At 43.7% G+C, this 27,901-nt stretch overlaps 1 protein-coding gene across 2 annotated transcripts in view; it reads left to right on the forward strand.

Annotated features, from left to right (window-relative positions):
- The window catches only part of LOC105467583 (protein tyrosine phosphatase non-receptor type 21), a 91,122-nt gene extending 63,745 nt beyond the window's left edge, over nt 1-27,377 (forward strand). For both annotated transcript variants that reach the window (XM_011717298.2, XM_011717299.3), the window contains exons 11-19: nt 5,763-5,823; nt 6,453-6,537; nt 11,259-12,691; nt 18,269-18,406; nt 19,597-19,818; nt 21,990-22,118; nt 22,307-22,541; nt 22,967-23,127; nt 23,771-27,377. In XM_011717298.2, coding sequence (XP_011715600.2) covers nt 5,763-5,823; nt 6,453-6,537; nt 11,259-12,691; nt 18,269-18,406; nt 19,597-19,818; nt 21,990-22,118; nt 22,307-22,541; nt 22,967-23,127; nt 23,771-23,899 — 2,593 coding nt within the window. In that variant the 3' untranslated portion in view covers nt 23,900-27,377. The remainder of the gene's footprint in view (nt 1-5,762; nt 5,824-6,452; nt 6,538-11,258; nt 12,692-18,268; nt 18,407-19,596; nt 19,819-21,989; nt 22,119-22,306; nt 22,542-22,966; nt 23,128-23,770) is intronic.
- The last annotated feature ends 524 nt before the right edge of the window (nt 27,378-27,901 follow it).

Genomic DNA, 27,901 nt, shown 5'->3' on the forward strand with positions numbered 1-27,901 from the left:
GTTTCAATATTATGTCAATATAGTCATGTTCCAATATTATGATTCTGAAGTATTGGTAGACTTGTTGTCATGGGCCACATAGGTAAACTAAAGCGTGATAGGCATTTAACAAAACTGCAGCTGGCCTGGAACTGGACAGTGGCTTCTGGACATCTGGTTTGGGCTGGGGTGACTGGTGGCCCAGGAGATAGACTCGACTTGCACAGAAAGGGGAACTGTAATCCCAGGATGTCCCCTTCACCCGCAGTCCTGATCTATAGTTTATTGGTGTTTGGGATGGCTTTATGTCACTCATCTAACCTTGACCCAGATAACTATATTTTAGTATTTACACAATGGCACGATCCAACAGCCTTCCCTTTCCACCCCCTAACAAAGTACCTTAGATAACAGAATGATCGTTATCCAAACCTTAAAAATGTTAGATGGATAACAATCTGTCTTTTAAAAATTATAAAGTCAGGATAATGAGACTTTTATACTTAATATTCCTTTAGGGTCGAATTGGGAATTAAATGAGATAATAATGTCAACCCGTTAGGTCAGAAATCTGCTTCAAACCCACCGTCTCTCACTCCAAGCCCCAGAACTGGTCATGCTGTAATCACCCTCCCTGATTTATATAAGGAAAAGGCTGGGAGAGTGGGGGAGTCTTGAGAGGCCCCTTGGTGTAGGGGGCTCCCCTGTACTTTTCTATGAGTGAAAGTGAGGATGGTATCCTTGAACCTGTAGAGCCAAGCGATAGAGGGTTCAAGAGACTTTCTCCAGAAGGGAAACTTGTATTTCAGACCGCAGCAGGCCGCTCGCTGAGTGCAGTGAGATGGCTGGTGAGTGCCCCCTGCAGCTCAGGGGTGTCGGTGAACATAGCAGCCAGTGTCCACCTTGGTTCCGGAGACTTTTGTAATCAGGAGACTGACTGGAGTAGGCCCTGCCTGGAAAGGGAAAGGATTTACCCCGTCTTCTTCTAGGCCTGCTGCAGGGCTTGAAGAGACTATAGGAAGTCTGAAAGAAGATGGAACAGCCCCTATCCCATTCCAGTCCCCTGAGTCCCAGAAGTGTGGCGAGGAGCCAGTAGTTCCCATGGATCCATGTGAAGGAGCAGGGCAGGAAGAGGTGGGAGGGGAGTGGAGGAGCAGCCACAAGGCCAAACAGTGGGACCTCTGGGTATGGGGACATGGACCCCTGGTGGAGCTGAGGAGAGGCAGCAGCTTTTTCTGAGTGGGTTCTTATATGGATAGAGGTCAGTGTCGCCCTAGAAAACCACACATGTTGGCCGGGCGCGGTGATTCATGCCTGTGTTCCCAGCACTTTGGGAGGCTGAGGCAGGTGGATTATCTGAGGCCAGGAGTTCAAGACTAGCGTGACCAACATGGTGAAACCCCATCTCTACTAAAAATGCAAAACTTAGCCAGACATGGTGGCGGGCGCCTATAATCCCAGCTGCTCGGAAGGCTGAGGCAGGAGAATCACTTGAGCCTGGGAGATGGAGGTTGAAGTGAGCCAGGATCACACCACTGCACTCCAGCCTGGGCGACAGAGCAAGACCCTGTCTCCAAAAACAAGAAAACCACACATGTCATGGGGCTGAAGTGACGCCAGGGCCTCTCCCTCCATCAGTATTCCTTCCCAGTTACCTGAGATGGTCTCTGCTGGCTTTGTTCCTCTCCCTGCCCACAATGCCAGGAAGCTGCACCTAAGGTGGGATTTGGTAGGGGGGTGAACAATAGGAACAGGCATCTCAGAGCCAAGTCAGTGACCTGTAAGCAGCTTGGATATAGCCCTGGTCTACCCAAGTGTAGGCTGGGAGGAGAGCATTTATTCTTCCTTACCCTTACTATAGTGAGCTCAAAAGGTAAGTCATTGAGACAAACATTTGCTAGGTATTTCCACCATCTAACACATTTTTTTTTTTTTTAAGAGATGGGGTCTTACTCTGTCTTCCAGGTTGGAGTGCAGTGGTGTGATCATAGCTCACTGTAACCTCAGACTCCTGGGCTCAAGGGATCCAGTGGCCTCAGCCCTCAGCTTCTGGAGTAGCCAGGATTATAAGTGTGTGCCACCATGCCTGGCTAATTTTTTTTTTTTAGTTTTTTAGAGATGGGGTCTTGCTATGTTGCCCAGGCTGGTCATAAACCCCTGGCCTCAAGTGATCCTTACATCTCAGCCTCCTAAGTACCTGGGATTACAGGAAGGAATCTATTCCTTGAACTATCTGTTAGTTTATGAGCTATCAATGGCATTTTTTTTGTTTGTCAAAATCTTAACTCCCTTTCGTCATACAAGAAAGGAAACTTAAAAAGCAAAATTCAGACGAGGCTTAGAAATATAAGCTCAGCTGTAAATGCTTAGTAATAAGCATCACTTTAGTCCTCACTTGTTAGTCATTCACTTGCTCAGCAAAGGCACCAGGGATACCACATCTTGCCTCCATGGAGCTTACAGATTAGTTGGGGCCGGGGAGCAGGTTGAACACATGATTGTTAGACACATACACTCAGGAATCCGACAGACCTGCTGGTTCAAATGCCGGTTCTACTACTTGTTTGCCATGTGACCAGGAGCAACTTACTGAACCTACGTATCACTTTCCTTATCTGTAAAATCAGGATAATAACTGGACCTCCCTTGTGGGGTTGGTGTACACATTCCACGAGATAATCACGTACAGTCCTTAGCACAGTTTCAATACATAATATTGATTTTACTTGGGCTGGCAGCCTTTTTTCTTTTTTTTTTTTAAAGACACAAGGTCCTAGTGTCTCAGTTTCCCAGGTGGAATATGGTGGGAATTCACAGATGTGATCATAATGCACTACAGCCATGAACTCCTGGATTCAAGGGATCCTCCTGCCTCAGCTTCCCAAGTTGCTGGGACTACACAGGCATACGCCACCATGCCTAGCTCAGCCTTTTTAATTTTTATTTTGTCTTCTTTGGCGCACAGATTCTAGTGATTTCTTCTCAGTTATTTAGCAGTACCCATCAACATAGTAACTGCCCAAAAAGTTTGGAAACCACAACCAATAGTTACATGGTTTTCTCTTATATGCCAAGTTGAGGATAGCTGGTCTCGGAGTAAACTGCATTTATTAGAACAACGCCAAGAAGAAAGAGAAGGTTAGACTATTAGAACTGATGGTGCGGCTGCCTGGGTCAAGCACTTTGGCAGGTACATGCTTTTGTAGTTTGTTTTGTTAGTAGAGCCGGCTACTACAGTGGGCAGTGTTCGCCTCCACACTGGGTGCTGCCAGCAAGAGTGCCAAGATAGCTATCAGTGTGGGAGGGCCGCCCATGTGCTGAAGCTCTGCATCCTCGGGTTTTGTGTTTTATTTTTGCCCCAGGCTGGGCAATTATAGACATGTTGTTGGAGTTTGTTGACAGAGAATTCTGTCGGCAACCCTTGTGAATTTATAGTACTTTAAAAGTTTAAGTTCAGTCCATCTGGACAGTGAGTCTCTGCTAGACTGAACACATATTCAGAGGACCCAGTTTGCCTAAACCTAGTCCTGACAGTGAAGAATAACCAAAGTAAATTTCAAGGCTGCAAAAATGCGGTGTCTTCAAATTCTGGGTACTATCTTTTTTTTTTTTTTTTTTTTGAGACTGAGTCTCACTCTGTCTCCCAGGCTGGAGTGCAGTGGCGTGATTTCGGCTCACTGCAACCTCCACCCCTTTGGTTCAAGCGATTCTCCTGCCCCAGCCTCCTGAGTAGCTGAGATTACAGACACCTGCCACCACATCCAGCTAATTTGTGGGTACTAATTTTAAGGAATATATTAATGTGCAGTTAAGGAGTATTTGTTTTTTTTTTTTTTAAAAAAACCAGACACACCACGCAGACTTGTCTCACCAAAATAAGTACTGGAAGAATGGAACATCTTTTGGAAAAGAGACATTTATTTTTCATTAACAGCCTGAATACTTTCCAATAACAAAGAATATGAAATTATTTATAAAAGCTAGTAAAAGCAGTTGTAATCACCTGATGTTAAAACTAGTATGCACTGGTTTTCTTTTTATCTCAAGAGTCTTATAAAAATAAGCTAATATTCAGGGTTTTTGAATATAAGATACTAGTTTTCAGAGTGTTAAGAGTAATGTTAATTTATGAGACGTGAGGTTTGATATTATGGTAAATTTACTTAAATGGATTGAATATTCACTTTGTCATGATGGATTTTCTAGTAATTAGTCCTTAGAACACCGTAACCAAAGGTCACAGAATATTTTTGTAATCAGTAATTATGTGTTACATAAGTACATGAACCAGGAATAGATGGTAAAAGGTCTAAGAAAAAGTGCTTTGACAAACTACATGTCATCAACAAAGCCAAGAATTCAATGTGTGTAGGTTCCCAGATCTTGCAGTAAAACTGACCACACAGAAGAAAAAAAAATCTTGCCTTTATTTAAAAACAATAGTTACAAATGGGCTTTTCTGTTTCTTGTTCCTTTTTTTACCTTATTGTTTATTTAAACATAGAACTTGCCATGCGAATAGTTTAAAATCTCACATTATCAGATAAGTATTCGTCAGCACTCCCTAATACATTTAGGTGCCTTTTTTTTTTTGACTGGAATCTCGCTCTTGTTGCCCAGGCTGGAGTGCAATGGCGCAATCTCACCTCACCGCAACCTCTGCCTCCTGGGTTCAAGTGACTCCCCTGCCTCAGACTCCCGAGTAGCTGGGATTATAGGCACCCACCACCACTCCCAGCTAGTTTTTGTATTTTCAGTAGAGACGAGGTTTCACCATGTTGGCCAGGCTGGTCTCAAACTCCTGACTCCAGGTGATCCATCTGCCTTGTCCTCTGAAAGTTTGGGATTACAGGTGTGAGCCACTGTGCCTGGCCTTAGGTGTTTTTTAAAAAATATATTCAAAACAAATCAGAAATTTCTTGCAAAGAAAGGTAAATGGGTTTACCATCGGCTTACTGAGCCAAATCTTGTGCCTTGCTTTCCCTTGGTTCCTTAGAGGAAATGTAGATTTTACAAATATATATGTTTGAAATTTTTTTTATATTTGAGTTTTTTAAAAGATGGGGTCTTGCTATGTTGTCTGGGCTGGTCTTGAACTCCTGGGCCCAAGATGCTCCCAAGAGGCTGGGACTACAGGAGCGTGCTTACTGCACTTGGAAATGTAGTTTCTTGTCACTAAAATTCTAAATTCATTTCTTTATTATGTTTGTAGTCTGTGGTTAACAGACTTTTAATTAAAGGCAGTTCTTACTGCTTGAATGAGGCTTCTGGGTTGACAGTGGATGGTTCCCCGGGAGGAAGGTTAGTGGAGAGATCCAGGGCTCCCCCAGCGCACAGGAGAAACACATTTGCATTTGCACTGAATCCCACTTTTCCTGCAGCAAGTGTGTGGGTGATACAGCCTTGTCTCTTTCCCCACTGCTTGCGGCTAATCCAAAGGTTTACTGGGATGGGCCTGGCAAAGATGCTCTGATCCCTTTGTGGGTCCAGGCGATGACTCTGTGTGGGAAGCCTGAAGCCACAGGGCAGGTTGAGGGGTTGGGGTAGCAGGAAAGGACTGAGAGAGAAACAGGCGCATACCACCACGCCCGGCAATTTTTTTTTTTTTTTTTTTTTTTGGTTAAAAAAAAAAAACTCCCTTCTTTTCTCTGACTTCATGACCTAGATAGCTTGTCTTTTTTTTTGCCTTAGAAGATTTATTATGTTACGTTCCTATATCTTGTTTTGGTAGAATTTAAGAGACAGTGTGTATGTGCTCTTCTCAGAGACATCCTATTTTATAGGCAAACTCAGACTGTCACAGTGAACCCAATCAGGAGGAGGTCTTCTTCAAGGATGTCTCTGGTAAGAAACAAGGAAAATATGATTGCTTTTATATTTTAGTGATGTTTTTCCTTAATAAAATACGCTTTTAATACTGTTAATTTTGAGTTTGAACCATAAAAGTGTATTGATCTTTCATCATTTTTAACCAAAGAAATGGTGATTTTTTTCCCATAGGTCTAATCTAGTATTTATATTATTATATTATACATATTTGAATATTAGGTCTGACCTTAATATTAAGAACTTAGACTGTTGGCCAAGAGTAATCCTAAGTTGGTATATATTTAAAATATTAGATGACTTTAATAAGATGATTATAATACATATAAGCTTCTTATGTTCAAATGTTTATACAAGGAAATCTGTATCTATTCCTTCTTCCTCTTAGCTTTTTAGATGCAGATTTTCTTGTGGAGCCTAATGTCCTTGGTATCAGTCATAGGGCTTGGCATTGCCATTTGGGGAAACATAGAAAATGCTAGATATGATAAGAACTACTGTGTCTTCATGTTTATTTTCCATATATAATATATTTAATTCCTTCAGAAGTTTTTTTTTTTTAACAGAAAGAATCCAGTGGATAATAACTTTACCTGTATTACATAAGCAATGTGTTTTAACCCTGTGTCCAACTTTCCATTTCTTAGCCTAAACCCCAGCCCTACGTGATGCCTCCCCCACCACAGCTGCACTATAATGGACATTATACAGAACCATATGCTTCTTCCCAAGGTAAAGTACATTGTTTCTGCCATGCCTTACATAGTTATTACTATGGATAAATCTGTGAATGCTTGGAGATTGTGAAGCCTGGACAGGTTTTGGCTGAAGTTGCACCCCAAATTGCATCATGATAATAGCTATCCTGGATTCATAAAAGAAGCCAATATATTCAGTTTTTGTTTTTTTTTTTTTTTTGAGACAAAGTCTGAATCTGTCACCCAGGCTAGAGTGCAGTGGCGTGTCTCAGCTCACTGCAACATCCACCTACCAGATTCAAGCGATTCTGGTGCCTCAGCTTCCCAAGTAGCTGGGACTACAGGTGCGCCACCATGCCTGGCTAATTTTTGTAATTTTTAGTAGAGATGAGATTTCGCCATGTTGGCCAGACTGGTCTCAAACTCCTGACCTCAGGTGATCCGCCCCCCCTCAGCCTCCCAGATTGCTGGGATTACAGGTGTGAGCCACCACATATATTCGGGTTCTTGAATATATGTAAAAAAAAGCAGTATCAAATTTTGATGCTCCACTGATCTCAAATTTGGCCAATGGGAAACTATCAAGCTAGTTCCTATGTCCTTTTACCACCACTCTATTAGCCTTTAAGTGCTTTGCTGTCTGACAAAGAATTCCCGGGGTTACTTTTCTTCCCCTGCCAGAGGCTTTCCTATTGTAAAAGTTAAACATGTGACTACTGCAGTTTTCACTTGAGAAGTATAAGGAATTGTATTTGTAACAAACTCCCAAACTGAAGTTTAAGCAGTGGGGCTATACCAAATGCTAAGGAGGTTTATGCAGATGAGTATTTCCACATCTTAAGAAGCTTATCTTCAGCCTGGGCCACAGGGCCAGACCCAGTCTCTATCAAAAACAAACAAACACACACAAAAAAACTGGGCCTGGTGGTATGCGCCTGTGGTCCTGGCTACTCAGGAGGCTGAGGTGGGAGAATTGCTTAAGCCCAAGGTGGGGGTGGAGGTTGCAGTGAGCCAAGACTGCACCACTGCACTCCAGCCTGGATGAAAGAGGGAGACTATCTCAAATAAAATAAAAAATAAAAGAAAAAAAAAACTTAGAATCTGATAGTTGAAGATAAGACAGGTGCACAAATAACTTTGTCTTTCTCCCCCTGAACCCCTTTTTGTGGAGAATGGGGTCTTGCTATATTGTTCAGGCTGGTCTCAATCTCCTGGGCCCAGGCTGTCCTCCTGCCTCTGCCTTTCTAAGTGCTGGGATTATAGGCCTGAGCTACCACTCCTGGCACAAATAACTTGAATATGATAGTTTTTCTGAGACAGCATGTGCAATTACCATGCTTCTCAATGGAAGAGAGACTCATCACATTGGGGAGATTGAGAAGAACTTTCTGTATCTGAAAAGATGGGTGGATTTCGGCAGGTAGAAAGGCAGGGACTTGACTGGGGTTGCTGTTCCTAGTTTTGGGGATAGTGAACGCCATGCACAGAATGAAGCAGTGCGTGTTTGGAGAGTAGAGTGGTCCAGGTTCCCTCTTGGGTAAGGAACTAGTAGGGAGTGATGCATGAAGGGACCAGAAGGTGGGATGTGACTATTGTTTGTGTCGGCCCTGGTGTAAAGATGAGCGTTTTCATGCAGTGAGGTGGGTAGTAGGGAGCAGGACTTTGGATGTAGAGCCCGAGAGTGCCCCCCTCACCATGTTCTTCTATTTCCTTCCTCTCGCGCCCTGCCCTTGTCTGGTACTTGCAATCCTGGCCCCTCCCACTTCCGGGACCTGGCTGTCCTCTGCATTGTCTCATTTCGCCAGCTAATATTGTTTGTTCTCCTCGCTTTAAGTGATGGTTTGAGCGATCTGCTTTCCTTTCTCACTGACTTCTTTTTTTTTTTGAGACGGAGTCTCGCTCTGTCACCCAGGCTGGAGTGCAGTGGTGGGGTCTCAGCTCACTGCAAGCTCCGCCTCCCAGGTTCACACCATTTTCCTGCCTCAGCCTCCCGAGTAGCTGGGACTACAGGCCCCCGCCACCACACCCGGCTAATTTTTTGTATTTTTAGTAGAGACAGGGTTTCACCATGTTAGCCAGGGTGGTCTCGATCTCCTGACCTCGTGATCCGCCCACTTCAGCCTCCCAAAGTGCTGGGATTACAGGCGTGAGCCACCGCGCCCGTCCTTTCTCACTGACTTCTAAGAGTATTCTCTGTGTGCTGCTTCTGCTTGCTGGTTACCGCCCACTCCTCTGCCTTTGCCACTCTGTTAAAGCGGCCCTCTCCAAGGCTCCCAGCACCCCCGCATCCCCTCACCATCACGTTCAAGCCTTTGTACCTTCTGGAAACTCTCCTTCTGGCATGCTCCTTCCCATCAGTATTGTTTGGTGTGCCCTGCAGGTCTGTCCTGTGGCTTCTTCCCTCCCTCTGTGAGCTTCCCAGGGGTCTCATCCACATTTAACTTAACTTTTCTTTTCTTTTCTTTTCTTTTTTCTTCTTTTCTTTTCTTTTCTTTTCTTTTCGGAGACAGAGTTTCGCTTATATTGCCCAGGCTAGAGTGCAGTGGTGTGATTTTAGCTCACTGCAACCTCCACCTCCTGGGTTCAAGTGATTTTCCTGCCCCAGCCTCCCAAGTAGCTGGGATTACAGGCACGCCACCACGCCCAGCTAATTTTGTATTTTTAGTAGAGATGGGGTTTCTCTATGTTGGTCAGGCTGGTCTTGAACTCCCAACCTCAGGTGATCTGCCTGCCTCACCTCCCAAAGTGCTGGTGTTATAGGCATGAGCCACCGCCCCCAGCTACAGGATCATTCTTTTGCCTAGTGTTCGAGACTTCACACAATATTCACTGAGCCTGCTCTTCCAACCTTACTTCCCAAGTTATTTTACTCCTCTGTAGCTATCTGACACTCCAGCCACCCCATCTTTCCGGGGGGTGCTCCCTGGCTTTGCCAGTGCTGCTCTGCACCCCCAGGTGCCCTTACCTCATGCACCCTTCTGTTCACATGCCATCCAGACCAGATAGGCAGGGCTATGCTGTGCTAAGAAAATATTCCATTCCAAACTCTCAGGGAAGTAATAGTAAGGGTCACCTGTCCATTGCACACTGCACTAGCAGGAGGGCTCTGCCCCCTGTGAGTCTGCGGTAGGAGCTTGAGCTGGAGAGCCTCTTCTCTCTGGAATGTTGTTTGTTGGTCAGTGTTGCAGTTGGAAGAGAGTCTGGAAGCTGGCTTTTAACTCTCTGTACACTTTCCCTTGACCATTACTAGTCGCATTGCTGTGCCTGGTATCAAGGGGTGAGGAGGCATAATCCTGCCTGCTCTGAGAGGTTGAGAGACCTCACTTCTGATGGAAGCTGGACATGCCCACCTCACCCACTTACCCCTCAAGTCCCCTTAACTGCCATATCTTCTGCGAGGTGGTTCTTGGTTCTCTCTTCCTTGTCCCCATCAACCCCACCCAGGCTGGAAATGACCATTCCTTCCTCTGGACTCCTGTAACCTTTTATCTCTTCTCCCTTCCTTGAATTATGGTGATTTCATGCATACCTTTCCCCTTTTCGTGCCTGTATTCCAACCGTCTTTTTCCCCTTCTATTCTCAGTATTGCCTTTTCCACATAACAGTACCATAAATGGCTAGATGGTTTGTGGGGTGCAGAAGCAGGGAGACTAGGTGGATATAGAGCTAGTTCAGACAAGCCTGGGGTAGGGGCCCGAGCTGTGACAGCAGTGAGAAAAGTGGGATTGCAGAGATGGAGCCACGACCAAGCTTTGCATAGACAAGGAAAGCACAGTGACAAGGAAGTGCTGTGTGTCAGCAGAATAATACCATGGAGGTTTGAATGCTATTTCCTCACAGCCTTATGTGCCACCAGAATAAAGTGTACCCACCGGGTTGTGGCATATTAAGTATCACTTAAATCACTGTGGAGATTTTGAAGCACAAATAATGCCTTTCAGAGGAAATTGTTATTTGAAGGAGTTGGCTGCTGAGTGTTAGAAATCATCTAGGGTTAGAAATCATCCTCAGTAACAGAAGGCAGGTGAGCTACAAATTGACTAGAAGAAACATGGCCCCTGTCATCCCTGGGCAGGGACACATGCATAGCTATTGTAAGATTAGGTTAAACTGATTCTGTTAGCTGCAGGTCTGAATCTTCCTGAAACATGGGAGCCAGGGCAGGGGGCAGCTGCAGCTGTTTTAATGTGACTCCTCTTGGCTCTGGACACTTTATGGGCTGTGTGGCTGCTGGTGACACTGTTGGACCAGAGAAGCTCAGATCCTGCTATACCATTACCCTTTTACAGTCGAAGCTTGTGTATTCATTTGGGAAGAACAATCAAAAATTCCAGTTAAGGAAATGCTTACAGACAGTCGGTGCTTGAACTGGCTCAGCAGCAGCAAGGCCACATCCCTACCCAGGGAAGAAAGAGTCCCCAGCCCAGTGCCTTGAATGGTATCTCTGCCTCAGCTTCCCCAGAGTACCAAAAAGTCTGCTAGTCTGCTGTGTGTGTGGTTTGTTTAAGACAGGGTCTTACTTTGTCACCCAATGAATGCCACCCCTTAAGTAGGCAGAGCCACCCCCATCCTATAGATGAGGAAGCCGAAGCTCCCAGGGTCACTCAGATAGTGTGGCTAAAGCTAGGTCATTTTAGCATGGATTTTTACAAGCTGTGTTCAAATGTCCTCAGAGGTAAGGGCCGATCTCAATATTTGGTTGGAGTAATTAGTCCAATTAAAAAAAATCTCATTTTGAACTTATTCTTTTTCTAGATAACCTCTTTGTGCCCAACCAGAACGGATACTACTGTCACTCTCAGACAAGCTTGGATAGAGCCCAGATTGACTTCAATGGTCGGATTCGTAACGGCAGTGTCTACAGCGCACACAGCACCAACTCCTTAAATAATCCTCAGCCCTACTTGCAGCCCTCGCCGATGTCGTCCAACCCAAGCATCACCGGGAGTGACGTCATGAGGCCTGACTACGTCCCATCCCATCGGCACAGCGCCCTGATACCCCCGTCCTACCGCCCCACCCCAGACTATGAGACTGTGATGAAGCAGCTCAACAGGGGCCTGGTGCATGCGGAACGGCAGAGCCACTCGCTGCGAAACCTTAACATCGGCAGCTCGTACGCCTACAGCAGGCCCGCGGCGCTGGTCTACAGCCAGCCCGAGATCCGCGAGCACGCGCAGCTCCCCTCGCCGCCGACGGCGCACTGCCCGTTCAGCCTGAGCTACAGCTTCCACAGCCCGTCTCCCTACCCCTACCCCGCCGAGCGGCGGCCCGTGGTGGGCGCGGTCAGCGTGCCCGAGCTGACGAACGCGCAGCTGCAGGCGCAGGACTACAGGGCCCCCAACATCATGCGGACGCAGGTGTACCGGCCACCCCCACCCTACCCGCCCCCCAGGCCAGCCAACAGCACGCCCGACCTGTCCCGCCACTTGTACATCAGCAGTAGCAACCCCGACCTCATCACGCGGCGCGTGCACCACTCGGTGCAGACGTTCCAGGAGGACAGCTTGCCCGTGGCGCACTCGCTGCAGGAAGTCAGCGAGCCCCTCACCGCCGCGCGCCACGCGCAGCTGCACAAGCGGAACAGCATCGAGGTGGCCGGGCTCAGCCACTGCCTGGAGGGCCTGCGGCTCAAGGAGCGGACGCTGTCCGCGTCGGCGGCGGAGGTGGTGCCGCGAGCCCTCTCGGCGGGCTCCCAGCCCAGCGTTTTCAGCGAGAGAACGAAGCGGGAAGGGCAGGAGGAGGCGGAGGGTCTGAGATACGGCCATGAGAAGTCCCTGTCAGACGCCACCATGCTGATCCACAGCAGCGAGGAGGAAGAGGACGAGGACTTCGAGGAGGAGAGCGGGGCCCGGGCGCCCCCTGGACGTGCGCGCGAGCCCCGGCCTGGCCTGACCCAGGACCCACCTGGCTGCCCTCGCGCCCTGCTCGCCGGGCCCCTGCACATCCTCGAGCCCAAGGCCCACGTCCCGGACTCGGAGAAGAGGATGATGGACAGCAGTCCCGTCGGCACGACCGCAGAGGCCCAGCGGCCCTGGAGAGACGGGCTGCTGACGCCCTCCATGTCGGAGTCCGACCTCACCACGTCTGGCCGCTACCGAGCCCGGAGGGACTCCCTGAAGAAGAGGCCGGTGTCGGACCTCCTCTCTGGGAAGAAGAACATCGTGGAAGGGCTCCCGCCCCTGGGGGTAAGCCACGCGGCGAGCAGTGCCCGGCCAGGGGACTGCGCCTTCGCCCTGGCGGTTCTTTCACTCATCACGTCCCGTGTTTTTCAGCTCCTCTTGTTCTTCTAACGTTCTTCATTCCCCCACGTCACTGTCTTTTTGTCTAATTTTGAACACATTGAAATTTACATATGGAAATCATGGGGATCCACTTGAATTTTAGTGGTTTTACTGGAGATTATTATAGATGAAGTGAAAAGGTAAATTCACAGGGCTTTGTCGAAAGGAATGGAAAAGATGAAAGGTTTTAGTAACGCAGTGTTAAGGGAAAGACAGTTAAGGTTTCATGACTTTAGCCAGGATTGCTTTAGCCACCCATTAAAAATGCTGTGGGTGATGTGGCACCCACAGTATTTGTTTAGTTTGTTGAAGAGATACCTGAGAAAAGCATCCAGGAAAGTGTTCCCAATCCTAATATAATTCTCCAGGTTGGAGTGTGTGTGGATATAGCTTACATATCTTGGCTGTGATTCTCCAGAGTGATCCTGGAGTTGGGAAAGTGGCACTTTGTCAAGGCAAATCCTGAGACGTCCAGGTTTCTTAAATTTAAAAGAAAGATGAATTCAACTGAGAATCTAAGGAAAGTCCCTTGTAGAAGATGGAATTCTTTAATATTTGGCCTAATAAATAAATATGAATTAAGCACTTTTTACCTACTTTGAAGCAAAATATAAAAAAGCATAATAGCATCATCTCTAGCTGCCATCCTTGGAGCATTTACCATGGGCCAAGTATTTCCTCTACTTTTCTGGCCTATTTACAGTAAGCCTATTGTTATGCCGTTTTATAGTTGAAGAAACAGACTTAGATATTAACTAACTTTTCAAGGTCATATGACTAGTGAGTGACTGAACTGGAATTTTAAACCCATACTTAGCAGCCCGTTCTGTTATCATCTACATTGTCAATGTATGTTCTGCATTGAAGTATACTGTATATATTCTATTAAGTCATAATTACCTGTTGAAGCCTTGCTAGTCTTTCACTGAAACTTTTTTTTTTTTTTTTTGAGAGGGAGTCTGGCTCTGTCGCCCAGGCTGGAGTGCAGTGGCCGGATCTCAGCTCACTGCAAGCTCCGCCTCCCAGGTTTAGGCCATTCTCCTGCCTCAGCCTCCCGAGTAGCTGGGACTACAGGCGCCCGCCGCCTCGCCCTGCTAGTTTTTTTTTTTTTTTGTACTTTTTAGTAGAGATGGGGTTTCACTGTGTTAGCCAGGATGGTCTCGATCTCCTGACCTCGTGATCCGCCCGTCTCGGCCTCCCAAAGTGCTGGGATTACAGGCTTGAGCCACCGCGCCCGGCTTTCACTGAAACTTTTAAACTCCGTCCTCAACCTGGGACTAAGCATTTGTGGCCTTGTGATGAAGTGTGTCCACCCGAAGTTATTTTGTTGCAGTGCTCAGGCTTCCAGCTTTTCCTGGCCCACATCTCCACTCCTCATGCCCTGCACTTGAGCCAGGCTAACTTAATTAGGGCCTCCATCGTATCTTCCATTGGCTTCCAGTGTCCTGGCAACTAGGGTTCTCCTCCCCACATCGCTGCTAAATTGCAAACTCAGACAGGAGGGCTCATTTCAAGTGTGGTTCTGGCCTAGTGTATGAGATCCTTTAAGATGCTGCAAACATCTTGCTAAACAGGAAAAAAACCCACACTATTATAGTGCTTATGAAAGAGATTAATGTACAAAAACCTACTTAACAAAAAAAGTACCATAGATTTAAATTTGCTTTTTTTTTTTTTTCTTTTGAGAAGAGTCTTGCTCTGTTGCCCAGGCTGGAGTGCAGTGGTGCGATCTCGCCTCACTGCCTCCTCTGCCTCCCGGGTTCAAGCGATTCCCCTGCCTCAGCCTCACGAGTAGCTGGGACTATAGGCACCCGCCACCATACCCAGCTGATTTTTTATATTTTTAGTAGAGACGGGGTTTCACCGTGTTAGCCAGGATGGTCTCCATCTCCTGACCTCGTGATCTGCCTGCCTCAGCCTCCCAAAGTGCTGGGATTACAGGTGTGAGCCACCACACCTGGCCTAAATTTGCTTTCTTTTAGTAAGTTTTGGGTTTGAATTTTAAGTTGATTTTTAAGTTTTTCACAAGTGTACAACATGACTCACGTACCTGAACAGTAAAGGTCAATGCCTTCAGCGGACACAGATTTAAGAGTGTAGGGAGCAGTGATTCAGGGATAAGATGTGGGTAGATTTTCCAAAGTAACTCTACCTGAATCCCAGAGCCAGCTGGACAGAGTCCTTTAATACTTCACACCCTTCCCATTGCATTAAGAACTGTCTGTTTTTATGGTGACTCAAGTACTTTCCGCAAATGCTAATTGAGTAGAGCTAAGTACTCAGGCCTATTTTATCCCTGTATGTTTTGAATGGGGTCTGGTAGGTTCAGTTAAATCTGAGGACTTTGATCAATTTGGTTCTCTTAAAAGAACTTTTCTCTCCCATTGACTTTTAAGACCACAATAATAGTAAAATTATGTGATTGGATTATGGTTTTGGTCCTTTTTGCTTACAGGATTCTACTTAAAGAATGGGTATGGCAACTGTGGTCACGAGGAAAGAGCAGAGGTCCTACGAGTTAAGAACCTTGGGGCTGAGTCTAGAGCCTGCCATTTGTTAGTTCTTGGTGACACGGTCAGGACCCTTCATGCGTCAGAACCTCAGCTTCCACATCAGATAACCTCAGATCACGAGGACGGTCATCCCTGCTCTGCCTGCTTCATGGCATTATGTCCCACATGCAGTTAGGCATGAAAAAATGCCTCCTGAATTATATGATTCAGCATAACTGATTTTAACCAAAGATTTGCTTTTATTTGTTTTGACACTGATTACCTTGTAAAAGAGGCAGCCATGTGGCCTCAGACAAGCTATTTAATCTCTCTGTGACTCAGCTTTTATGTTTGTCAATGAGAGGACCCCAGAGAATTGTTGGGGGAATAAAATGAGGTTCTGGCACATTGAAAGAGCTTAGTCAATATTAACATTACTGTGAGGTGGCATCATACATTGAACTTAATGGTTTTCAAGAGTGGAAGAGGCCAATCCCCTGTTGTCTCCTCTGACCTTTCATAGTAACATGGGGTTGCCATTATCTTAATCGTTACAACAAATTTCCTAATGTGAATTAAGGTTATGGAGGTTTAGTATTAAAAACAGTGAAATAAACTGCAGACAAGTAGGAATGATTTTAGAATTCTCCACCCATCTCCACCTCCAACGACCTGATTGTTATCTTAAAGGCAGACTGGTTTGGGTGCTCATACATCTACATAAAGATTTTCTTTTTGTTGTACCCTTTAGTGCAGTGGTTCTCACATAAGAAATCACTGTGCAGGGTATGCATTAAAATCCTATGCTTATATTCTAAGGGCTAATTAAGGCATATTCAAGGCTAGTTTTGACTACATACAACATTCTTCCAATACTGGCTTTGAACTGACCTCACAGCCAATCAACTTTATCCAGCGTGTCCCAGTGTGGGATATTTTGAGTCATTTTCAAGCAGAGAAGTGCGGGAGCTAGCTCGTATTGGCTGGCAAGAGCCGACTTAAATTTTCAGGAATCTTGTGAGCCAACTGATGTGACATTAACAGTTTGAAATTGGCTGTGATGGGAGTATTTACACCATGGATATGGGCAAACACCAATCAAAACTTCCTTCCAAGAGCCAGTGTTAAATATTACCAGCACATCACTGTTTTCTGCACGTTAGAACCATTAAATTTCAGCCTAAGCAGGAACTTTTTAGTCTGTATGCCTGTGTCTGAGTGTATCTGTCTCTTTCTGTCTAGGTGAGGCTTACAGAGGAAAAGTGACTTGCCTGAAAGAAGTTGGTCAGTTAGAGGCCACATGTGAACCCAGGCCTCTGCTGCTTCTAGTCTGGACTGCATTATGTGGGGAGCTCATTATCAAATATGAATTATAAAATTAAAAATTAATCCACTTAGCTTTTTGAGTTAGGTACCAATCATAGTCTCCAATTACAGCAGCAATCTTTTAGGATTTTTTCCTCTCTTACCAAGATGCCTTTTCCCTCTGTTCTTGCGCCATTATCATGGGGCTTCCTGGCCTGTTACAGGTTGAGAGAGCTGGAGTAACACTGATTTTCTTTACAGGGCAGAACCATTTTTTTCCAGTTGGGGCTACTCATTATATTGATGTCTTCCAAGGAAGTGCAGTATATCCAACGAAACTTAGCATTTGTTTTTTGAGACGGAGTCTCACTCTGCCCCCAGGTTGGAGTGCAGTGGCACGATCTCAACTCACTGTAATCTCCGCCTCCCGGGTTCAAGCCATTCTCCTGCCTCAGCCTCCCTAGTAGCTGGGACTACAGGCATGCGCCACCCTGCTGAGCTAATTTTTGTATTTTTAGTAGAGATGGGGTTTCACCATGTTGGCCAAGATGGTCTCAATCTCCTGACCTCATGATCCGCTTGCCTCGGCCTCCCAAAATGCTAGGATTACAGGTGTGAGCCCCCGCGCCTGGTCAACTTAGCGTTCTTATGCTTATTATTCTCAGAGAAGAAAATCATGCTCTAATAATAACTTCAGGAAGCACCTGATTTCAGGAGATAAGATTTTGTTGATGCCTTCTGTTCTGTCCTGTCCTCCTGGTGTCATGATGGAGATTTTAGCTCTGTTTTATTTTCCTTGTTTAAAAATGTAGCCATTCTGAGAGGTAGCGTGATCTAACCCGGGTCATCCAAGTCCACGCTAGAACGCAGAGTAGCATAGGAGGAGGGAGCTTCAACACACAAAGGGGGCTGCTGCAGAAAGCATTTAATTTTTTCAGAATGACTTAAAGAATTTATATATTTTAAAAATTATAAAAGCTGGCCAGGCATGGTGGCACATGCCTGTAATCTCGAGCACTTTGGGAGGCCACCACAGGAGGATTGCTTAAGTTTGGGAGTTCGAGACCAGCCTGGGCAACATAGTGAGACCCCATCTCTACCAAAAACACAGAGATTAGTTGGGCATGGTGGCATGTGCTGGTATTCCCAGGTACTCGGGAGGTTCAGGTGGGATTGTTTGAGACTAGAGGTTGAGGCTGCAGTGAGCTAGGATGGTGCCACTGCATTCCATCCAGCCTGGGTGACAGAGTGAAGACCCTGTCTCAAAAAAACAAAAACAAAACAAAAAAACAAACAATAAAAGCTTATTATAGTCAAGTGATTGCATTTAAAGCTTTTTTGTTTTGTTTTGTTTTTGGACTTCAGCTGATTTTTTATGTCTGTCTTGTTTTAAAAGGAATGCGGTCTGCCTGGAGCCTCACCTTTCATTACAACAGAACTTTGTAACCAATCGTGTTTCAAAACCTTCTATCTGGAAGACTTATCAGGGCTTTGGCCTTGAAAGGAATGTCTTCCCACTAATGTTTGGTAAACAAGTGGTGTGTGAAGGAGTGTAATCTTTCTGGGGTTATTGTGAAAGGAGAACACTCCCTTTGTGTGTTCCTGGTCTTCAGTGCGTTGACATTTCTTTTCACAGGGGTTGTATTTGTGTATGTTTCATATATACATATAAATTCTTTTATAGGGAATGAAAAAGACTCAAGTAGATGCAAAAAAAATTGGTCCTCTTAAACTGGCTGCCCTAAACGGACTCTCCCTATCTCGAGTGCCTCTGCCTGATGAAGGAAAGGAAGTGGCTACCAGAGCAACAAATGATGAAAGGGTACGTATGGGACACACGGGGCTTTGCGCCTTCTCTGGAACAACCGGTAAATACTACGCAGATGCCTTCATGAGATTTTGGTGAATTTTCTAACGCAATTTAATAATAAATGATTGTTAAGGAATTTTGTAATATGGTCCTCAAAACTGGGGCAAATGTATAGCTAATGTCTATAGATAATTTCAGGTTTGAATGCTGATTTTTTGTTTGTTTCTCAGTGTTCTTTTTTACCTTCTCTTGGCCTTTTGGGGCAGTCTTGATTTTGATGGCCTTAAAGTGAGAAGAAATCTACAAAAATACAGGAGCATACATAGGAAAGACAGTAGACACTGACTTTTATTATATTGAAAATTTATCTCGAGAGTAGTTTCTCAGTTTTTCAAAACTTCCTTTTGTGCCTGAGGTGTATTTTCTAAGAGTTTTTATTACATCAAAATCAGATAGGCATACATTTGCTTTACAACGGGATCCTGGAGGTAGTTTCCAATATTTCCTACTGCTTTAGTCTTTTATATGTCGTATGATATAAAATGAAAACACGTGTTCATAGATGTTGGAACTCATTATCCGTCCCCTAGATTTACTGTTCCCCAGGAGAATTCCATCTATTAGGGGTCACAAAATTGACCACAGATCTAGAGAAAATGAATTCAACAAATTTCTTTAGGCCAATTTTCAACTTTAAACAAAACTTTGCATTATATTTCTCACCAAAATGATTGTCTTTGTTCTTTTAATTCTTGTTGTTGTGACTTGTTAAAATTTTAACTTTGTTTTCACCTAGAATTTTGTTTTTGTTTTTATTTGTTTTGATTTTTTTGAGATAGTGAACCTCACGGTTCACTGCAGCCTCAACCTCCTGGACTCAAGCAGTCCTCTTGCCTCATCCTCCCAAGTAGCTGGGACCACAGGCCTGCACCACCACACCTGGCTCATTTTTTAATTTTTTGCAGAGACAGGGTCTCACTGTGTTGCTCAGGCTGGTCCTGAACTCTTAGGCTCAAGTGATCCTCCCTCCTTGGCCTCCCAAAGTGCTGGGATTACAGGCATGAGCCACCGTGCCCAACCTAGAATTTTCAATATTAGACAGTGCTAGGTGTGAAGCAGAAAACAAGATTTCAAATATACAGTCAAAAGGTAGCCACGACATGTGGCTGTATTCATGTTATTCCACATATTCTGTTTTATAGTGTAAAATTCTGGAACAACGATTAGAACAAGGAATGGTATTCACAGAATATGAAAGAATTCTTAAGAAACGGCTAGTTGATGGGGAGTGCTCAACAGCACGACTCCCTGAAAATGCAGAAAGAAATCGATTCCAAGATGTTCTTCCTTATGACAATGCGAGAGTGGAGTTGGTCCCAACTAAAGAAAACAACACTGGTTACATCAATGCATCACATATTAAGGTGAGAGGAACGCCTCAAGTAATAAACAGCACATGCAGTTTCAGTTAAATTACAAGAATGGTAAGAATTGTATTCATGTCTGTTTAGAATGCAGATATTTTAAAATTTATTTTCATTTTATTGTTTTAGATAAACACTCTAGTTTTGAACATTTGTGACAAACTGTACTACAAGCTGGGAAATCCACACACCAGTGCTAGGTAAAAAGTGTCTATCAGACAGAGCCAAAGTCATGTCTTTCCATGTGCGAAACCACTCTGCCCCCAGCACTGTTAGCAGGATTCAGGGCACACTTATTTGCCTGGCTTTTTTTCTTTTGCCTTTTTTGAGATGGAGTCTTGCTCTGTCACCCAGACTGGTGGAGTGCAGTGGTGTGATCATGGCTCCCTACAGCCTTGACCTTCTGTTGCCTGGCTTTAGAACTTTGTCCTTCTAAATCTGAAGACCTCTTTTTAGCTCAAATTCTTCTGGGAGCCACTGAATTGCTAGTTTTTCCTCATCACATACTGACATGCATTTTTATGTAACAGAAGTGTCTCGGCTTTTTGATGGTGTTCACAAAAACTTTCAAAAGGTGCCATCTGTTCTCTTTGCATACTCTTTGTAATAATTTTTAAGTATCATTTTGTTCTTTGAAGAAGTGCTTTTTTCCTGGAACCAGTATAATGTCATTAAACTGGGGTAATGTTTTTGGTGAGAGATAGGGGGTCTAGTTTTATTTTTCTGCTTATGGATATCCAGTTTTCCCACCCCATGTATTTAAGAGACTGTCCTTCCCCAATGTATGTTCTTGGCACCTTATCTGGGGTAATATCACTGCCATGAAAATGGACAAAATGATGATTCACAACACGTGATGGAATAAAGCCAGATGTTCCTTCTTCCTCATTGTACCCTTTGTTCATGCTGGCCACATTCAATTCTTTATTTTGGGAAGGAGAAATCTCATGGTGAGTGAAGAAGTAAGTGTGGACAGGTGGTGCTTTTTTTTCTTTAGTTTGCAAGTATTATTTGAGAAGGGAACAAGCTGACACCAAGGCTTTCTGGAGACTGGAAGTCTGCCTGTGAATGCCAGGACCCCTTGATGGCTTTTGGGAACCTATGCACATACTCTTTTATTTTTAAATATAAGATCAGCATACTTTACTTAAAAATCGAGCATTTCTTTGAAATAACTCATCCAGTCTCATGACTAGATGGATAAGAATGAATGATACTGTAGTTCTGTAGTGATATTTCAAAATCTTCAGCAGCCACTTGCAGAATAGAGGAAAGAATTTGAGACCTGGGTCTGACTCCTAGATCTAAAATGAGGTGGGACCTCACTTTATAAGCTGTGTTGTGGGACCTCATCTCAGTTATATGGAAATAAATAAATGATGCCGGCTTCTCACTAGCCCTTCCTCCTCCCTAGTACTTATTCACTGTTACAATCTGCTACTCATCCACAGTGGCAGCCACTGGGTGCTCAGTGAGATGATGTGGAGCAGTGACTAGGGGACTGGCAGCCCTGAGTGAGAGTGCATGTGACACAAGGCTTGGCACTGGGTTTTACATTTAGTGAGCGTCTGGAGACAGTTATTGTCGTCACTCAACATTGGTGAAGCCAAGATTTAACCCAGGTCTCTTAACTACAAATCTAGTAATTACTGTTGTATTAGACTGCTCTCAAGGAAGTTAAATCTTAAGTGGAAACTTAATATTATTGTGGAGAGTGACCTTGACTCAGAAGTTCAGAGGTGAGACTATCTTAAGTAGGAAGTTTTTTTTTGTTTTTTTTTTTTTTTTAAAGAAGAGGAACCATGGCTGTAATAATAGCTACTTATTGAGTTATATACCAGGTACCATAGATACTGACTCAGTCCTCACAACGACCCTATGAGGGTAGGCAGTATTTTTATTTTATAAATGAGAACTGAGATTCAGCAAGGTTAAGCAGGTTGCATAGATATTATGTATATTCACAGTGCCTACGTTTATAAAAATGTCAGTAATGCAAATTGTATTCACAAGGGAAAAGATGAAAAGTCTTTCCTTATTCTGCTGAATAATCCAGTTTACTACTTTTTTACTTTTTTAAACAACTTTTTTAGTACTACCATGAATGTATGCATACATACCTATGTATATTATACACACATGTCAATTTTTTTAACCTTTTCTAATCCCAGGTCTCTGTCAGTGGAATTGAATGGGATTATATTGCCACACAGGGACCATTACAGAATACCTGTCAAGATTTTTGGCAGATGGTATGGGAACAGGGAATTGCAATTATAGCAATGGTGACAGCAGAAGAGGTAGGTATTCATTTCTCTTAAGTGATTTTCTCAGCCTCTGAAGAACAGTTAATGTTAATCATCTAGAATCCTGACCTGTGGAGAAAAAGGCAGGGTAGGGTTGTGGTTCTGTTTCAGATGTGCCATCTGTGTGAGAAGGGCATCCATTGTCGGATCTCGAGTCATTTAACCGTGCTCGTCTTTAACAGGAGGGTGGAAGGGAGAAGAGCTTTAGGTATTGGCCACGACTTGGTTCCAGGCACAACACTGTCACCTATGGAAGGTTTAAGATCACGACCCGCTTCCGCACAGACTCTGGCTGCTATGCCACCACAGGCCTGAAGATGAAGCACCTCCTTACTGGGCAAGAGAGGACCGTCTGGCACCTCCAGTACACAGACTGGCCTGAGCATGGCTGTCCAGAAGACCTCAAGGGATTTTTATGTGAGTGACTTTTAAGTTTGTTCCCAGGACAGCTGCCTCTGGAGCTGTTAAACAGAGAGGAACATTTATGTTTCTGAAATATTTCCTTTATGTTCTCTCATATAAGCGTCGGACTTGTTTTAACATAAAGAATACAAGTGTTTTGGGGAGGGTTAACAAGAGGTTTATAAATTATGATTTGGTAGTGACTAGAATGCCACAACTGACTCAGTGTCTCCCCCATTTCATTTTGTAGACCAGAAAGTGGGCAGAGGTAGTGACTTGCTCAGGGTCACACTGTCCCTCGGTGGTTGGGTTTGGTTCACTGGTACCCAGTGCTCTTTGTCTGCAGTCCTCTTAATCAGTGGAGAGAATATGAAGATTGAGTCGTCAATGTGATATGCCTTGATCCTTGAGTATTTTTCTATTTCATTGATTTTCCACAGCGTATCTTGAAGAGATCCAGTCTGTTCGACGCCATACAAATAGCACAAGTGATCCCCAAAGCCCAAACCCTCCGTTGCTGGTCCACTGCAGTGCTGGGGTAGGAAGGACTGGCGTGGTTATTTTGTCGGAGATCATGATCGCCTGCCTGGAACACAATGAGGTGATGGCGCTTATGATTGCCTGGCCTTTTTGGGTGGAAATAAGGCTGGGGAAGAGAGGGACGTAGTGACCTAATAGCTCTTTTTGCGCACATTTCCTTGGACTCTGGTGGCCTCAAGATGTCACTAATGTTCCCTGCAAAAGGCTGTGTCTTCTTGGAGAGTCTCAGTACCAATTAGCATATTAAAGACTGAGAAGTCATACGATAAATAAAGCTGTTTAATTTTGTTTTACTTGCTCAAGGTTTTTCAAATTTGAGCTCAGAACTCTTTCTTTCTGTTTACATTTCAAGGATGATTCATGCTGCCCGGAGCCCTTGAGGGAAATAGATATTGACAGCACACTCTGTTTTTGTAGAGTCTTGGTATTTAGTGAGATATGGTCATTATGTCCAACCATACAGAGTCAGTGAGCTATACCCAGGGAATGTTGACGAAATAGTCTGCATGGACATTCTATTTATAGTTAAAACTAATCCGAAAATCAGAAGTAGGCCATCATGGCTTATTTCTAAAAGATGCTAAGGTAGAAAAGAGACTGTGTGCATCTCCTAACCAGGTTTCTGCCAGGACACTAGTGTCTTCCCATCCTTTCTCTCTCCCAAGGGGAACGCATTATCTTCATTACCATTTCTCTCAACCTAGGTACTGGACATCCCGAGAGTACTGGACATGCTGAGGCAACAGAGAATGATGCTGGTGCAGACTCTCTGCCAGTACACGTTTGTGTACAGAGTCCTCATCCAGTTCCTGAAAAGCTCCAGGCTCATCTAAGCTCCCAGATTCCTTACGGGGCCAGTCATGTGAAGCGTTTACAGCTTTAAAAAAAAAGCGCTTGCCTAACTCATACTTTCCCCCCTTGACACTTGATCCACGCAGCGTGGCACTGGGACGTAAATGGTGCAGTCTGAATGGCGGCGCACTGAAGGAAATGTGCGAAGCACAGGCTGAAGACGGGTTTCTAACCTGGGAAAGGTGCTCAAGGAGGACTTGGTTTCAAGGGCCTTGCCCTGCCCTGGTCTGTCCGGTTTGCAGTACTTGCACACATTTTGGAGATTGTATTTTCTAGACAATGCTCTATTTTACTGAAGCTATGCTGGGCAATTCTGGCAATCATTAAAGCGCATAGATTTCTATCTTAAACTAATTTTTGATAATGGAGTTTTATTTTATGACAAATATTTAGGGATTTTCTAGTGAGAAACAACTTTGTGTAGGGATGATCCACAGATATGAGTGGCTCCTATTTAACTTTGTATTTAAAAATCATGTTATTATCTTTTGTAATTTTTTGAAAACCTTGGTTACTTAATGGTTTAGTTACCAAACTGAAAACTATACTGAGAATCTATAAGTGTTATTTTGAAACATCAAAAGGATTTTTCTATCCAGAACATTTTTTATCCTAAAAATTCTATATAGTTGTATCTTCTCTATTTTTCAAATGAGAGCTCAACTCATTTAGATACTGAAATGAGTCAGTTAATGTAAAGTTGTGATGAAGGCACATTATTTAAAATGTAAGAGAATAAACATTATTTTTTCAGTATTACTCATAAATCTAAATGAATTTGATTTTATTGGTTGAAAATGAAGTGAAAAACAATTGCCTAGGGTGGTTTTAAGCACTTTTTTTGTTAAAAACATATCTTTGAGTTTTAATGTATGTGTTGTTTTGTAGATGGCACAATAACAATGGGCGCCGAGAAGTGTTTTGGGAGAGATTAAGGACTAAGTATGTAAGATGACTAGGACAAGAGTGGGGGAGTGTGATGGTAAATGCAGGATGCCTTCGTCTTTACAAAAATGCAGTATTATCTATACTCAGACTGAGGTGCTGGGATGGAGAGCAGGGGCTTGGAGTATGGGGGCTGACCCCACGGCACTGTCCCCAGGGAATTCAAGTCCTCTCACAGCCCGTGACTTACTCTGTTTCCTTGGGGGTTTTCCCACCTAAACCTGTATTGTTTCTTTTTCATAAATAAATTCAGCATTATAGTATCATTAAAAGAAGCCTTGAAGAGGCGTATTTTTCCTTTTGGTTGAAGGAAGGGAATAGTTAATAATAGTTTTCACCTCTTCTCCCACAAAGTACAGTCCAAATTTGTGCACAGAGATTGCTATGGTATTCAAGAGGTACTTGCATTTTAGCTCCTTAATTCCCTGGTCAGTGTTAGCTGTTTAGTGCCCCCTCACCCATCACGTTTAGGCACATCCCAATAGACAGAACCAGGCTGAGTTACAGGGGGAGTGTGTCATCACTGGCCCAGATTAAGATGGCCTCGTCAGAATGACCATTGAGTAGGTACGGATGAATGGAATATTTAGTGGAGGAACCCTTTCCTTTTTCCTTCTTTTTGGGGTCTCTTCTTAAAATGAAAAGCTTCCAAAATATGAAATCTAGGGCTGTTTCCTAAATTACACTATTCTAGGCATCATTTTGATTCCCATGTCACTCAACTCACTTCTTTGAGCACTACAAGTATGTTGTCAGCCACGAGACAGGACTTCCTAAATAGTGTGTGCACCAGCCTAACTCTGCCTTACTGAGAAACCAACCACCTAAGAGGAAACTCAGAAGATATTAATGAAAACTAATTGAAAGTATGCACACTTCTCATGTAGGAACAAAATTAAAATTTTACATTTTTATTTTACAATATAAATTACATTTTGTAGCAACAAAATGTAAATTTTGTAAATACAAAATTCTTTTTAAAGTCCTGTTTAAAGAACAATAGAACTAAGTGAAAATATTCAGAACGAGCTCCTTAGAAGAAAGGAGTAAGAATTTTTTACTGGGACTCTTTCCCATCTCTAGAAAAAGTGCTTCTTCCCTTCCCCCTCCCTCTCCATGGTACGTTTTTGTGAAAATGCTTTTCTATCAGGTTTAAACAGTTTGACGTAGCTCATTGACAAGAACATATTGTAAAACAAATCCAATTAAAGAGTAATATATGGTCTATTTGTGTTTCTGTTGTAATAATTTGATAAGTAAACTTCTGAGGGCAAAATTACTGTTTAAATCTATCACTCTTAAAATGTTGCATGTTTGACATCGTTCCTAAGAGCCATGTAATTTTAAACATTTAATTGCAGTTAGTGAATATGAAAGGATTTCTGAATAAAAATCTATCCACATTACTAAGCTTTGAAATAGTGTGATTTTCAAGAGCAAACTAGAACATTGAGGGTTCATAGGTTTACCGCCTCTGAAATTAGTATATTAATGTCTGCCATACTTACACAGTGCTTCATGTATCTTAGTGTCTTTAATACAAATTATCAAAATGTGCACTTCTACAAAGCGTCGAGTTATAAACCAGTGTTTTCCACTGATCAATTTTGGTATCTTTGGCATCAGTTTTCCTGATTAGTGGGGTCTTTTGATGAAATAGTTTAGCTGATAGTTTTGATCACAGAAAGTACTCATTTTATTTTTTATTTTTGAGATGGAGCCTTGCTCTGTTGCCCAGGCTACAGTGCAGTGGCACAATCTTGGCTCACTGCAACCTCTGCCTCCTGGGTTCGAGCCATTCTCCTGCCTCAGCCCCTGAGTAGCTGGGATTACAGGCATGCACCACTATGCCCGGCTAATTTTTGTATTTTTAATGGAGACGGGGTTTCACCATGTTGGCCAGGCTGGTCTCCAACACCTGACCTCAAGTGATCTGTCTGCCTCGGCCTCCCAAAGTGATGGGATTATAGGCGTGAGTCACTGTGTCCGGCCAGAAAGTACTCATTTTAGAATATCATTTGGAATGCTTATTGTAGTCATTTATTATTAATGTCTTCTGGAACATCTATGAAGCATTCAGAAAATGCTAGAATTTAGTCTTTAAAACCCTTTGGCCGAATTAGAAGCTGGGCCTGTGCTTCCTTAGAAAAGTCCAGAAAGCAATGTCTAGTCAGAAACCCAGGAGGGAGGAGACCGTGGTGGTGTGGGACTGAGTGGTGACAGCATGACGTGGCCAGCTTTTCTGTGAGGCTTTCACCATCAGAAGACAGGAGTCATTTCAGATGGGTTGAGATGTTAATGTTCACAATATTAAGAAAATTTAAATATACAACTATGTACAGTAAAATAAACTGGAGATTAGCTGCAACTTGACAAGAGCAGGTTTATTGTTTGAGATTTGCATGAACAAATGGAAACAGGAATTACTATTGTAAGTAAGACTTTTTTTTGTTTTTTGTTTTTTTTTGGAGACGGAATTTTGCTCCGTGGCCCAGGCTGGAGTGCAATGGCACGATCTTGGCTCACTGCAACCTCTGCCTTCTGGGTTCAAGCGATTCTCCTGCCTTGGCCTCCCTAGTAGCTGGGATTACAGATGTGCACCATTACGCTGGACTAATTTTTTATTTTTAGTAGAGATGGGGTTTCACCATGTTGGCCAGGCTCGTCTCAAACTCCTGATCTCAGGGGATCCACCCGCCTCGGCCTCCCAAAGTGTTGGGATTACAGGCATGAGCCACTATGCCTGGTTGTAAGTCAGACTTTTTAAAGGAACTCTTTTGGGTGGAAATGTAGTTGAACTTGCTTATCAGCAAGATTTCATGTGGAACAAGCTAAAACTATCCCTTTCCGGTTTAATTTTTTTTTTAAAGAATCTAAATTGCAGGGGGCTTTCTTTTGAGCTGAGGGATAGACATTTCAAAAGTAGAGGAATAGCTGCATTAGAAATTTGCCTGGGAAAACATTTCTCAATATGAGCTTTTCAAATTCCTGTAGATAAGAGCTCCATTTACCCTACTATCTAAAATTATTTATAGAAA

Source organism: Macaca nemestrina, chromosome 7 (assembly GCF_043159975.1).
Source record: "Macaca nemestrina isolate mMacNem1 chromosome 7, mMacNem.hap1, whole genome shotgun sequence".
Taxonomy (NCBI): domain Eukaryota; kingdom Metazoa; phylum Chordata; class Mammalia; order Primates; family Cercopithecidae; genus Macaca; species Macaca nemestrina.